This window comes from Lissotriton vulgaris, chromosome 4_1, assembly GCF_964263255.1.
Source record: "Lissotriton vulgaris chromosome 4_1, aLisVul1.2, whole genome shotgun sequence".
NCBI classification, from domain to species: domain Eukaryota; kingdom Metazoa; phylum Chordata; class Amphibia; order Caudata; family Salamandridae; genus Lissotriton; species Lissotriton vulgaris.
Window position 1 is genome coordinate 412,707,895 of NC_141691.1, and position 15,980 is coordinate 412,723,874.

Sequence of the window (15,980 nt, forward strand, 5' to 3'; positions counted from 1 at the left end):
AAGAGTTATTGGGAGACTGGAATCAGGGGCCACAACTGCAGAGGTTTCTTATGACAGGATCGAGGGTCCCGAAAAACTGTCCGCACATAGTGCAGCAAATTGCGGGAGCAGGCAGTTACACTGTTCCTTCACAAGGCAACGTATGCTGGAGCATTGCCTCTCCAGTGGTTACAGGGATTTAAGAGTATACAACCGACTATGGACATCAAGGTGGTATGAGGGAGGGTACGAAATGGCGGGGGATTTGTATCAGAATGGAGCCTTCCTGACCTTTGAGAAGGCACAAAACTGGTTCTAGGTTCCATCAGGGAATTTCCTGCAGTATGCAAAGATCTCACGTACGGTCCAGGAGAAAAGGACCACATTTCCGGAGGAGCCGCAGGAGTCACACACACTAGTGACGCTGCTGGATCTGGACTCTAGTAGAGGCCTTATTTTGCGCATACACAAAGCACTAAAGAAGACCGGGTTGCCAACTTTTCTGCTGTCAGGAGGAAATGGGATGAGGACTTAACTATCCCATTGACCGATGGGGAGTGGAAAAGAGACCTAGCACAAGTGGCTGAAGCGGCAAGTAACGCTAGGTTTAAGCTCATCCAATTCCATTACTTACATCGCACATATGTAACCCCACTGTTTCGAGCGCAGTTTACTCCGGGGGCTGTATCCTCCTGCCCACGTTGCAGCATTGACCCTGACACTTTTCTGCATATGACCTAGAACTGTATACGCTTTCAATTGCACTAAAACCAGGTTGTACAGACGCTCTGCACTGCAACATCAGTGCACATAGAAGTTTCCATAAAACAGTGAGTGTTTACTGGGCATTCTCCCAGCACCGGAAAAGAAAACATGGATACGGCACAGGTTCTTGATGATGGGTCTGGTTTTAGCAAAAAGGAGGATTGCGATACATTGGATCTTCCATGCCCCCCAACCTATGTTGGACAAATGGAAAGATGACGTGCCTGAGTGGGGTGTGGCGGAAGAATGTCTCCTTAGGGCAGTAAGAGTGGACTAGAACGCCGAGGGTGATTTGATAGAATGGAGACAAAAGCTAACAGAAGTGTCCATGATAAAAATCAAGTGCAATGATGAAGGTGCAGCAACACAGCCACCCACCCACACCAAATAATAATGACCCTCACACACACCTTAAATTCGTCACGCCAGCCGATCTTAACACCCATATAAGAAAATAGTGCTGCTGATTGCTGTGTGGGGATGATGAGGTTCCATATTTCTCATGTTTTATCTGTTTATGTTTTATGATCAGAATGTTTTTTTTTTTTTTTAAGGACATTGCAAAAATATTGTGACCCACTATGTGAACGGAGAAAGCGGTACATTGACATGTGGATGCCGCAATGTAAACAGGTATATGACAAATGTACATGATGTGATGTGGTGCAAGGCTATCAATAAAAACAGTTATAAAACAAATGCCTACCATTGCAAAGTGTTTGTTTGTGTATCTCAAAACAGTCCTAAACGGAAAGATGCAGGGCACACTAAACCAATGCAGTATGACAGTAGCAAACAGTGTAAGCAAACAAGTAATTTCCTTAAACAATAACTAAGCCCAGTCACCATACTGTAAGAAGGGAGCTGAGCTACAACAAGCTGTCGTGGGTGGAGAAATTGTTGAAGGCGAACAAGCCGGCGCGGGTGGAAGGTGAAGTAAAAACAGTAGGGAAAAGAGAAACAAGATCGAGAGCAGAGACTTTTGGACTTTTAATAGGAAGGGAAACAGCTGCTGTCTTGAAACAGTAACAAGAAAGCATGCAATAAGCAGGGTTAAGGTAGAAATGTGTCAAAAAGAATAAGAGGATGGAAATACTGTTCACCCAAAGAAGAAATCAAAAGAACCGCCCATACTCACTGTTTGTCGATATGTCTATAAGAAGGGTTTCCTCTGCTTCTGCAATAAAAAAATATATATAAATAACACTTTCACATCTACTGTAAGCCCCAAATATTTAGAGTGAGTTTAATAGCAGATAGGTATACGTTATATCAAACCACTCTACCGTCTAGTGAACTACGAAACATCAGTCATCTTCTATATTCAGCATCGGCTATATAGAAACCCCTGCTTACTTTGTAAACAAGGAGCAAGAGAGGTCTAAATTTACCAATTCAGTTTAATGTCACAGGTTCAAAAAATGTAATTTTCACTCCATTCCTTCATCACACAATATTAATTCCCACACAAACAAATAGGAAGCTTCAAATTAGTATATTCTAAGTAATGTGCCTTGCCTTGGTAAGAAAGAATTATTAAATAATTATCAACGCATACAAAATAGTGCAAGTTCAAAAAAATGTGCCTCTAAAGTGCATATTCAGTGAGTTTTAAAGGAAATTGCATTTAATGAAAAAATGATTAACCAGGTAAGAAACTTTGCATAAAAGAGAAAGATCACTGAAAAGTTATTTAAATATTAAATTAATAATTACAGCCACCTCACAATACAGTAATTTAACCAGTCAAATACATAATAGCTAGTAAATCCATTTTTAAACAACACCTTTCTAATGACACTAGTTATGCCCTACTGTGTGTCACAACCTTTTATGTTAAATGATTCCCTATGTATTACTGAAACAAATAAGTCCACAATAAGTCTGGATATGGTAGATGTTCACTTAAAATCGAATTTAACGTTTCTCAATTATCTTCAGTGGAAATTACTGAAGGTTAAATGGCAGCAGCAGCATTTTTAACATTAAGAGAATACCAAGCCACAGACAGAGAAGTTAACTGCATACCTAAGTAAATAATCAATACGTAGAAACTAGTAATGCTGCATAAAACACTGCACCTCAAAACAAATTAACAAGGAAAAGCAGGATATAAATGTAATAGACAGCATATGCAGAAGAAAATAATTTCAATCAGAGCTGGATACAGAATGACTTTACCCATGGAGTATCTAAGTTTCTATCTTGCAGCCCTGTGACGGTCCAATTGAAGCTGCAAATAACATACCGTAAGATGTAGCATAACTTTTACGATGGCCATGCCCAGTATAAACTAAGTTCAGAAGATGGCTTTGCATCAGCTTTTCATAATTGCTTTCAAACTTTCTACAATCTGGAGTCAAGCTAGCCGGGCTGATGAGAGGTGTTATCTCGAAACCGGTCGGGCCTCAGATGCTTGATTCCGTTCTGGGAAGGACATGGCTTTTGTAGTTCGGACTGGACTGTTCCCATGAGGCTCAGGGTCAGAGCTGATTTGCATATCGCCATTGTCTAACCCAGGGTGGTGTGGAGTGCAAAAAAACGATGGATTTAGGCCCAGATTTTTGGACTGGGGTGAATGTGTGACATTGATCCACATTCTGTCCATCACCTGTTTTGTTTGCAAATTCCGCCCTAAGTGCGCTGGGGATGCTCAGACGTGGGTCCCAGGCACTCCACACCACTGGAGTCAAGCTAGCCGGGCTGGAGAGGTGTTACCTCAAAACCGGTCCGGTCCTCGGATGCTTGATTCCGTTCTGGGAAGGACATGGCTTTTGTAGTTCGGACTGGACTGTTCCCATGAGGCTCAGGGTCAGAGCTGATTTGCATATCGCCATTGTCTAACCCAGGGTGGTGTGGAGTGCAAAAAAACGATGGATTTAGGCCCAGATTTTTGGACTGGGGTGAATGTGTGACATTGATCCACATTCTGTCCATCACCTGTTTTGTTTGTTAAATCCAAAGCTAGCATACTTGAGGAAAAGACTTGATTGGTGGGATCCACTGGGTGAAAATATTTTTGTATAGCCTTTTTAGGGCTTGCGCCCTGCATTGCACTGCGTAGCAGTGCCTCGCAGCACGAGCGCATTTTGTAATCGAAAAACGGGGTTTATAAGCTGCCCTAGAAATCACACGCGTTTGTGCGTGTCTTTTTCATTCTGTGGGCAGCTATTGGCCTTTGCGTGCGTCTTTTAATGAAAGACTACACGCAATAGGCCACAGGCGGGCGCATTGCTCCGCCCATGTCCTATTGGTGTCTATAACGCGCTTGGTGCGCGTAATAGACACCAATAGGCCGTCACGTGTGTCGCAGTGGCGCGCGCGCACCACTCACACCGTTCGCGGGCCTGTTTTTTTTTACAATAGCGATCCCGAAAGCGATCGCTTTCAGTGCCGCTTGTATTTAGATGGTGATGCGGTCTTGTGAAATGAAAATACCCGATATGGAACCTCGCCGCCTTCATGTTTGTCATGCAGACACAATCTCCACACTTAGGAAGGTTTGTGCTTCTCAGGCAATGACAATTTCCACACCGGGGAAGGGCTGTGCATCACATTTCACCACCAAGTGCACAAGAGTTGAACGTCATACTTCATCAAGTGGCCCACTTTGCACACTTGGGGAGAGCTGAGCATTCTCCAGATTCAAGCTGCTAGCACAATCTGTGCAAAGAGGTAGCGGCCAGCTTCACAATTGATCTGCAGGTTTAATTCGTGTGTTTGGGTTACACTTCCGTTTTCTAATCCACCTGCCTCCCCAGCCTGCTTGAATACAGGGTTTACTTTTGCTACTGCATCTGCTTGCACACACTTCATACACACGGCGAGGGTTTCCGCAGCACGTTCGGCGTTCACACGCATGACCGTCATCAGCGGCACGTGCAGCCTGACCAACCGAGAGCTTGTTCCCTGCTCCGGGTGTGCCGTCTGAGGCAGGCGCGTGCAGCAACTGAGTGTACCCCCGGGTGCGGCAGGAGTAGTGGCAACGGGCCAGATTATTGCTCTATTGTACAATTCAACTATAGCAGCTGGGGGGAGGGGGCATTCTCTTCCTTGCACTAGTGTTCATGACACACGGGTCACACCACTGCCGGGTATAGCTCTGCAGTCTTAAAGCAACACCATATACAATCTATGTACAGGACAGTGCTTCTGCCTCGGGTGTCAGTGAGCGAAATAGGTGGTGTTGATGGGGAGGGTAGGTGGGCTAGGGTCGCTCTGCAATCTAAGACACCCGCCTGCTCGATCTACGCACGTTTCACTTTAAGGGGATAGCTTATAGCTTTCTTGTTAAATATATAATAAGAGTGGATGCCATCTGGGTGAATTTTAAAGCTAACTTTCCTCCCGAAGGAGCTAGCGGGCACCATCTATGTACAGGCGAGGGACTGCTCAGCTGTATGGGCATCTGTGGGAATTTTAAGGGCTCTCGGATGAGCAAATCTTCAGCCTGCACCATCTATGTGCTGCCAGGGAACGCCCTGCTGCTATATACACTTGTGTGTGTTACCATTAGGCGCTCTCCACACACCGTCTGTGGCATGTGGACAGTGAGAGACAGCTCTGCTGTCCTGCGTATATGTAACCGATATCACCCGAATGGTGCAGCTGATGGTCTCGAGAGGCTGTTTTAAACTCCCCAAAGTAGACGAGCAAAGCTCCTCTTTTGCACACTAAAGCGCTTAAGCGTGCAATCTTCCCGTAAGGCGCACTGATGCCCAGCTCTCAGTGATTCGATTTCATCTCCTGATACGTTTTTTATTTGGATTATACTTCTAAACTGAAAGATGATTTGAAGATAAGCGAAGTCTTCAAAGCCTTGTCAGGGTATAGGTAGCGCTATATAAATACAATTGACAGTTACAATGGTGATTATTTACACAACAACGAATTGAGAAAAAAGTTACACCCAGGACATTTTAAAGAAGAAAGAAAAGCTTCAAAGGTGGATACACCAAAACAGAGGCTCCACCTTATCATAGCACCAGTGCGCGTCAAGGACACTTGTTCGCCTCCCAGACAGTTCTTACATCCGCTGTCATCTACTACGTCCATCAGGTAGATTTGTGATTCAGGTGTCATAACCTGTCCTTACAGAGCCTGCTTTAAAGCGCCTCATGCCGCTATGCCGATGCGGAACGTCACTTTATCTTCTCTGTTTCCATTCAAGGCGTGACAAACTCCCCCGCTTCTAGGCGCTGCAGCAAAGAACGCAAAACTCTATCCTAGCAATATTTCACTTGCCATCGTCTCAACACTAGTTTTTGTAACAATGAACCCTAAAATCACAGCTTGCTGTAACTTCTGCTCCAGATTTTCAGAACATTGCCCCTTTGCCACATTAGAAATTTTGTTCTCCCTCTGACTGCCTCTTAGTATGCTCTGGTGTAAATGCCGTGTTTCTTACCTGCTCCGCGGTGCCCTGGGGGTCCAGATGCCGCTAGCAGCCTCGCTGTGTCCAGGGTGCAGCAGCAGCTGAGACACCGGGCTCCGACAGCACCACCTGGACTGGCGCGGAGTGCAGTACTGTGCTGCCAGCCTCCAGCGCCCGCACACACTGCACTGCGCCGCTTCTCCTCTAGGGGTTGACGGAGGCCACTAAACGCGTGCACTGCCAAGCGCCTGCAGACGGAGATATATCAGTGTTTTCCACCAAAGACCCCAGGGCCACCATGCACCAATTTACAGAGGAAATGTTCACACCTTCGTGTGTCCCAGCATTCGCAAAACATCTGCTGCCCTGAGGGTGCAACTAAGACAAGAAACTCAAGGCAGTGATAAGGACCTGTGTTTTTACCCCGGCACTCTGAAGCAAGACTACAGGATAAACTCTTGACCCTGCCCACAGGAGACTTGGCCTTTCATCCCGGCACTTGATCGACACATTGTGTGAACCTGGGCGCAACACTTTTCCTCCTGCGAATGCAACTATAAACATGTGCAATTGTAAGCTTGTAAAAATAACTGTACAGTGACCAGTCCCAATCACCTCCTTACGACACACCACCACATCCCGTTCTTGTAAGAGCAAAAGCCACAGACCACCCGAACTCCGAGGTACTTAGAAGAGTGTGTGAAGGGTGGCCGTGACCTATTGCGCCTTGCCAATGCACGTGCCCCCTCGAAGCTCTGCTAACGGCAGACCTGAGGGGTTGCTGTACTATTCAGTGTCTCATGTCCGTGACTCTTCTGCTACAATAACATTGCAATCCTTGCTATCCGGGGCTCAAATAACCAAATGAGAGGCGATCTATTAAAACAGAGGTAGACTTGTCCAGAATGTCTGTTTTCTCACTCATCTAAAATGTGTAATCGTGTGATAAGCGCTGTTTACGCCTATGCTCCCAAAAGGTGCTGCTGTGGCCACACTACTGAGCCGCACCAAGTTGCGACAAGCATTTACAATCAATAGGTCTCGCATTATTAACGTCTGAGCTACTGGCATTGCTAAAGAATGCAACACCAATAGCCCAAACTTTAATAATGTGAGACATATTGCATTGTAAATGCTTGTTCATTTTTTATTTGTGTTTATTTTTCTAATCAAGCAAGCCGATTCAAAAACCAATTTATTTATACAAGAACTAGTACTGCAGAGTACAAAGGCATGTAAGATTATGTAATAGAGTTCCACAGTAACACTACTTTACATACTCCAAAATGCCTTTGAAAATTGGCCCCAATATTTCTGATGTCTTTATCTTGACATGCTACCTTCACAATACAGGACCACTACTGTAATCAAATCAATCACTTTGCATGTGTACAGTGACTTGCCCCTTTGAGATTTTGATTTTCAACGAGACAGTTCATTTGCTGAAGTATGGTTTGGAAATGCATTCATACCTGGCTGTATACCACTCTGAAGGTCAAAAGGCTGTACTAGAGAAGCTTTGGAATTGACCAATTATCATTTGCTGAAGTATTGTTTGTAAATGCATTCATACCTGGCTGTATACCACTCCGAAGGTCAAAAGGCTGTACTAGAGAAGGGTTGGAATTGACCAGTTATCATGGATGATGCATTACATGCTTGTGGTTTGTTTTAGAAGTACCTTCTTTTTTGACCAAATATACTATCCTATTGATAAAATAGTTTTTGGACTTGGACCGGAGACCTTACCAGCAGCGGCAGTATAGCCATTAAGTAATTAGAATGTGAACATACATGTGCTTGCACCATTCCTCTGCAATGCCTGGCTATCACAACTCAAACTTTAAACTATGTCCTGCTTATGGGGTTAGCATCTCAAGAATAGTCATAATGGGTGCTGTCCAGTGTGCACAAGTCAGAATCAATCAACTGAATCAGTGGCTAATTTCCTGTTATTTTGTCATCATTACTGGCAAAGGCATTCCAATGGGGTATTATATCTTTTTAATAATGTAAGGCATGTAAGATTATGTAATAGAGTTCCACAGTAACACTACTTTACATACTCCAAAATGCCTTTGAGGATTGGCCCCCAATATTTCTGATGTCTTTATCTTGACATGCTACCTTCACAATACAGGACCACTACTGTAATCAAATCAATCACTTTGCATGTGTACAGTGACTTGCCCCTTTGAGATTTTGATTTTCAACGAGACAGTTCATTTGCTGAAGTATTGTTTGGAAATGCATTCATACCTGGCCGTATACCACTCCGAAGGTCAAAAGGCTGTACTAGAGAAGCGTTGGAATTGACCAATTAACATGGATGATGCATTACATGCTTGTGGTTTGTTTTAGAAGTACCTTCTTTTTTGACCAAATATACTATCCTATTGATAAAATAGTTTTTGGACTTGGACCGGAGACCTTACCAGCAGCGGCAGTATAGCCATTAAGTAATTAGAATGTGAACATACATGTGCTTGCACCATTCCTCTGCAATGCCTGGCTATCACAACTCAAACTTTAAACTATGTCCTGCTTATGGGGTAAGCATCTCAAGAATAGTCATAATGGGTGTTGTCCAGTGTGCACAAGTCAGAATCAATCAACTGAATACGTGGCTAATTTCCTGGTATTTTGGCATTATTACTGGCAAAGGGAATCCAATGGGGTATTATATTTTTTTAATAGCACTGTTTTTCTTGATAAAATGGAAGATTTACTTTAAAAAAATTTATTAGCAAAGCATGTCATAATTAGTTGACCTCTTGGCACTCGGAGAAGACGGCATTCGTCCATGATTTGCCACCATTTAGGATCCATGGCTTGTGAGCCCGGAACTATCTTGAAGTAGCATAAAATGGCTGTATACAAATGAAAATGAACTGTGGGTGTACACTTTTACTGGGCATATAGCTTTTGAACCGCCTGCATAGAGGAGAAAAATATAAGCGTCTCAGTAACCTGTTATTGCCTGTATATAATGTAAATGCTTACTTTTGTCATGTATACAATTCGTGCATCAATTTTCTTGTATCATATTTACTGTACTTGCATGACATATGTTGTGTGGGGGAGGCGACAAGGTTCACGGACACATTTCTAAAGGGAAACCGTGTATAAAACCAGAGTTTCCGTCGTTCATCAGAGGACATTTCTGATTCTAGGGTCACTATTCTAGCGACCTGGGTGCCCTGCCCCTGAATATCCATTTTACTAAGGCTTCACTGACCATCATGGCCATATGAACTGTTATAAGGGGATTGGATGGTTTGCATTACTAGCTGATGAGCAAAAATCACATGCAACCCCTTATAGATCTTAAAATGTAAGGTATTTACTATCCATTCACATTTCTAATAGTTGCCCCTGCTTTTATTCTACACAGTTTTCAGAGAGTAGTCTTGTATCATTTAAGGTCCAAGCTGGTGTTAAATTAAAACCTGTAAAATGTAACTGTAGCTGAACTTGCTGGTTGATGTGGGATGTCCCATCTACATGTGTAAATTTACTATGCAGAGCTCCTGGGAAGTGCGACATAGTCTCTATACTATACGAACCTATACAAACCTCTTGACCTATGCCCAGTGGGGTTGGTGAGAACCAAGTCTATTTTACCCATGCTGCAGGTACTCAGCATAGCTACAATGCTCTAAGAGTTAAGTCAAATCTATCGGAGTCCAAAGCTCTTTTGGCTTACATCAAGTCTGTGGTAGAATATTCCTTCAATGGAGGGTCTCCATGAAGGGGTATGGTTTTCGGACTACACACCGTTGTGGGTAGGAGGTAGGAGGGTAAGGATGATCCTCAAAGAGCTGTTCCACAAAGGGGAAAGTCTTGTGACCTTTTAGGCTAAGCCATCGCACTGTTTATCGTGCAGCAAGTCACCTCTGTATGGCGACTCAGGCTTTCAGGCCCTCCACCTAAAACCTATCAAATACTACAGTGTTATTGGCCAGGTGCAATGGATGTTGTACCCTTCCTAAAGACCTAGGTGGATGGTCATCACAGTATTTACAGCACAATGTTTGTGGACCATCTATTTCTCATCTGGGTTGAACTGTTCCTGACCAAGATCAAAAGGAAACATGACACCTCATGTTCTTCTTTCTATGTTTCATAGTAGATGGATCCACCCTAAGCCAATCTTGCATTGATTCTGTTCTTCACTGACAGTGCAGCTCAGGTGTCAGAACCCCTCTGCTGCTAGTTCCATGTCTTCCAGTGCCTTCTCTTTCGCCCTGCCCCAGAGAGTTCTTCAGGGATCTCCATTTCCACACTAGTCAGGTCTGAAGTGCTATTTCATCAAGGCCTTCTCATGACCGCCACAAAATCACGCAGGTAGCCACCTATGCACGGATAGCTCAGCTAAATAGAGCTTAGCATGGATGTGGGATAGTTTTGCTGTCCATACCCAGCCTATTAGTTTCTACTCACGTTCAAGGTATTTAAGTTCAAATACATACATGTGAGATTTTGAGAAGTAAACCAAGGGCGGCTCCTCTATGTGGGCATCAGGGTTCACCTCGCTTTACTTTCCTGCCCCAAACGTTGCTTTAAATTTAAAGTGTAACGAATGAATTAAAAAAGATATACACATGCACAAAACTTAGACTACACGTTCAGCCACTCTGAAGAAGTGGAATGATTGCTTTGTCTTTGCACAGCACAGCACACAGCTTGTAATGATATGCTGATAGGCATTCACATACTATTCCCTCTACAGCCATCAATTTCCAGGCTGGCGATTTCACAGCCCAGAGGCCTGGAATGTCGCCAACCCAACAAAATAATAGCCTCCCAGGGTCAAATCCACCTTTTGATAAAGAGCTAAAACCCGGCGCTTCTGCCTGAAGCACTGCAGCACCAATGAAAGACTGGAGCCACAAAGAGGGAATGGGGCATGGGGTTAGTACACCTCACTGACCCCTACCACATTCTCTGACGAGGTGGGGGAAGGGTGGTGTTGGAGACCACAGCTGGAAACTGACCACTGGATTCTGCACCATATACCAATAAGAGTTAATTCCCAGCCTTCTCACCTTTACTGAATGCACTGCCACTCCGACTGGAGAGATGTTCAGCGGAGGAGAGTGCATTCTAGGTAACTTAGATGCTTGTTAAGGATTCATTTCAGTCAAGAGGGGCAACCAAAGTCCAAGAAGAAAAGTGAAGAAAGCAACACATCCCTCTTATTGACCCCAATGCCCATTGGGTTATCACAGACAGCAGGGACAACCAAAGCCTTTTTAAAATACATTACAATGCACTGCGGGGGAGTACGGTGATTTCTAACACACTGTAAATTTCCTGAAAGATTGACAGGATTTAGCTCTGCAGTGAACAATTTAACTAGCAGCCAGAAACCGGATTGCCACCGGCATTTACCAGGAAAAAATAACTTGCTTTTCCTTAACTTTAAGACTAGGCTGACATTGCAGTTAAAGCAAAGCAGCAGATTTGTGATGTGAAAGAAAACTTACCGCCTTCAGTCTTCAAGTTTGGGCATTGGATGTAAGGGACATGGGGAATTCCAAGTTTTGGCACGTTAAATCTGCTCCTTTCTCTCCTGTGACACAAACCTTTCTCTTGCTACCACTTGAAGGGGGATGGGAATGTTATATCTTAGCCTCTGGGTGTAGAAATGAAATAAGCCCCGCCAACGGTGATATAGATCTTTGTTCTTTCAACGAACAGAGTTTAAAAGGGGCTATCATTTAAATCAATACTTCCGTATCAACAATTCTTTTGACATTTGTAAAGTTAATAATTAGTTTTTTTCGAGTTAAAGAGTTGTATTAATAATTCTGATAATGTAATTTTTTTTTTATTCAGAAGATAAAAACCTGCAGTCATTGTTATTATAATGTTTAACTAATCCAGTAGTTCATATTTCAAAACAAGATAAAACACAATATTAGTAAAGCTTTAAGCCAAAATAGAGATAATGTAACAAACGGGTTACATAAAGGAATTTCTCTGATCTAAATTAGATTAAATATGGAATAAGGTGTCAGTTCAGAAATCCAATAAAGAGTTCTGATGAGAGAATAAAAGCATAAGCACGAAGCCTTTGCACTACAAATAAAAAAAAATTAAAAATAAAAGAAAACGGTTAGGTCGGAAAGTAATCACAGCTATAAATCAGCAGACATCTAGTAAAAGTAATAGGCTCAAAAGAAAGGCATAGTCAAAAAAGAAACGGTTAAGCATCTCCAGAATGAGACGACCTGCTGTAGGAACACACAATAATATAAACATAGTGAATTATGAATCAAAACAAGTATCACATTCTCTGCTCACAGAATCCAATAGGATTTCAATAAACTCCTGGGAATAGGTAAACTTCACAGTTTCTCACGTCTTCACAGTCCTTGAAAAGATACTTTATCCACATTTTGCGGACCAGACAGTTCTTCCCATGAATCATCCTTCCGGTTGTCTCCTATCCTCCCAATTAGAACCTCATTATCAGTTGTCTAAAACATAACAAATGCCTATTCACTAACTAACAGACGGCATATGGAAAGTTACAGCATCCGAATGGAAAAAGAAACATCTTGTACAAAACAGCTTAACATGAAAAAAAACTGCCCTTTAAATGTTAACATGTAAATATCTGTTAATGTGGTACTGACAGATAGGTTAACCAAAATCAACACACCACTATTTCTTTTAAATCCTTATAATGCCTAAGTATAATTACCTAAGGGCATGGCCATGCCGGCGACTAAGATGGTCACATGGATGTGAAGCTCCGGCAACTGCGCCCACTTCATCACTAGGCTTACAGCAGTTCTACAAATCCAGCACAATCCAGCTGGCGAGATTACATTTCTGAAGAAGGGGCGATGCAGATTGTGGCCTTGCACCGCACCGGGATGGCATGCTAAACTGGAAACTTGGGGGCGGTCGCTGCTGGCCTACCACTGCCTCGGAGGCTCCGTGGCCGTAGGGGCCTCAGGTGAGCCAGATGCCATCGAGCCTCGATGATGCAGCACGCCTCTACCCCTGCACAGCAAATAGAATACTGTGTGCCTTTGCAGAGTCTGCAACCCTCCCCAACCATGATCAGCGGAAATCACTATGGACGCCACTCACGAAAGCCCGACACGGCCAAGGGGCCACGCCTTGCTGCTGCGACTTGCTGATGTGGCACAATTTGATTCTCCAGTGCATGGGCTGCCGTTTCTACACTGGGGACGTCTAGACTACCGCGCTATGCCATATAAGCAGCACAAAAACCTTGCTGGGTAGCACGCAATATTGTGCACCAGCTGCACCCCTATAAAGCATGCACAGCCTAGGCCGTTAGGCATTACAAGAATAAAATGCCACAACGCAGTGCCTTCACGCGAGCTCATGCTGCAGCACTAATTACTTCTCCAGTGAGTGGGCTACATTTCTACACTGGCAGGTCTCGAAAATTCCACTCGACCGCTCGCATAGTCGAGCTAAATTTAACAAGGGCGAGCTGTTTTTAGGTCCTACTCATTTCTGGCAAGTAGGAAAACAAACCAACTTTTGTCCTCTGTCTGTGAAAACGGAGCAAATGTGACAAGATAACAAGATTTAAAGGCATTTTTATTGATCACAAAGTTAATGAGCAATAAAGATGCCTTTAAATCTTGTTATCTTGTCACATTTGCTCCGCTTTCAGAGATGGAGGTCAAGTAGGTTGCAGTTAGGTCGAGGACATTTTTTTAAGGTACTAGTCCTGCAGGACTAGTATCATTTTGGGGATTTTTCGAGCCCTGACTGGTGACAGCTGGGCTGCCACACTACACTGCATAAACAGCACTATGACTTTGCTGGGCTTCACGCATTATCATACACCGGCCACTTCTCCATGAAGCACGGTGCAGCCTGGGACGTTAGACCTCTCACAACTCGACTGCCATAACGAACTGCTTCCATTGGCCGTCCCTCCGTGTGCAGCATACTCCTCCTTCCTGGGTTCCAGGTAGTTTTTCCACCAGCTGTATCAGTTGTCTCAATGGCAAAGTGTGGGACGATAAGCCTCATACATTTCATCTACTAACCACAGCACATACATAGGCCAACGCCCTCTGCTGAGGAACACTACTGGTCCGTCCACCCCTCACCCCATTAATAGTAACTGGTGGAAGGGTTCGAAAGCACGTTGCTAGCCTCTGCATTTGGAACGACACAGAGCTACCTTGTTGGGACCTCTGAAAGCCTATTGTGCTACCCCTTGTTGGATCACTGATCACATACCACATACCAGGCAGGGGATGAAAGACAGTTGGCTTCACTATAGATTGGTGCTGCACCCCACGTGCTGCCTTCCTACATACCTAGGTGCATCCTAGTGAGTGGTCCTTAGCCCTCATTATGGGTCGTGGTGATCGCAAACAAAGTAAATTACTCTTCAAGCAATCCAAGCTCACCCGGCATCAGGGACCACATTACAATACAGTTGACGCCCAGACAAGGATGTTAGTCCTGAGCCTGCAAGTGCTGCTGTTGCTATTATGTCTGAACTCTGTGCTGGGTGCAGTTTAACAAACGCCCAATTTGAAGACCTTACCAGTCGACACGATTGTATGGTGGAATACCTCGACTGTTAGGCCACTATAATGGACGGTGCCAAATAGCATACCTCCAGGCTGGAAGAGGGACAGATGAATAAAGTAAAATGCTTGCAAAAACTGGAGTGCATACTCAAGACTGTAGCTGCTAGAAACGAAGATCTCAAAGCGAGCTCCCGCCGCACTAATGTTCACATCAAGGTAATTGTGGAATCCAAGGATATGATGCGCCCAGATGTGCTCATTGAGCGGTACCTCGAATTCTTATTTGATCACCGTGGAATTACATCAACCTTCGTAGTGGAGGGAGCCTACAGATCTCTGGGCCCCAGACCACCGGCAGGTACTGTCCCCTCCCCCCCTATGCCCAATCATCGCATGCCTGCTTAATTACAGGGATAGAAAGACTGCCCCTAAAAAAAGTACAATTACAATTCCAGGGTTCCACTATCTCTCTATTCCTTGGCTTTATCATGGCTATTCAAGCGGAGCAGAGCAAATACTCAGATGTGAAGAACTCCCTCTGCAAATTGGGCTTCAAGTAAGCCATTTTGTATCCTACTCTGCTGTGGGTTGAGATTAACATGAATATTCGCTTCTGTGACACTCCAGCAAAAGCTGCAGACCTTTGCAAATAGCATACGACGGAATACTCGGGGGAAAGGGGGACATTTTTCCTGTTACAGATCCTATTCACAGGTGGTGTGCATACTCCTGCACTAAATTATCCCCTTTGCACTCACAACCAGTTTCATAGATTGCAATGGCCGATATGTCATACTAACAGGTGTGCAGGCAGACAAACTGGTTGTACTGATAAATATGTATGCTCTGACCGTAGATGTCCCCGAATTCTACAATAATTCCTTTATGGGTTGAGCTGAGGATGATCTAACCATTATGATCGGGGACATTAACATAGTGTAGGACCCTTCTGTGGGCTCCACTAGCATGCAGGCGAGTAACAGGCCACAAGCTCTACGGGTCCTGCATGACATTACAGACACTTACGCCGTCCATGACATCTGATGCCAGCAACACCCCTCCACTTCCAACTATACCTTCTATTTTGCACTCCCCGTGAAACTAACAAAGTGGGGATTACTAAAGTGCTCTAAGCCTGAATTTCATCTGAATACCCGAGCATAACCACACCGTACTGGTCAGAGTGTCCTTGCCCTACATAAAAGAGGACCTGCATGCAATGTATTGTTGCAGTCAATTGTTGTTGATGTGGACAAGGGACGGACTAAAAACTAATAGTTCCCAGTAACCACACTGCTAAAAGAATGGCTGAGACGGTG

The 15,980-nt window shown here is 44.1% G+C and overlaps 1 protein-coding gene across 2 annotated transcripts in view; it reads right to left on the bottom strand.

Moving 5' to 3' along the window:
- OCRL (OCRL inositol polyphosphate-5-phosphatase) overlaps nt 1-15,980 on the bottom strand; it is a 611,352-nt gene that overhangs the window by 540,379 nt on the left and 54,993 nt on the right. For both annotated transcript variants that reach the window (XM_086918813.1, XM_086918814.1), the window contains exon 4: nt 1,883-1,921. In XM_086918813.1, the coding sequence (XP_086774939.1) occupies nt 1,883-1,921 (39 nt within the window). The remainder of the gene's footprint in view (nt 1-1,882; nt 1,922-15,980) is intronic.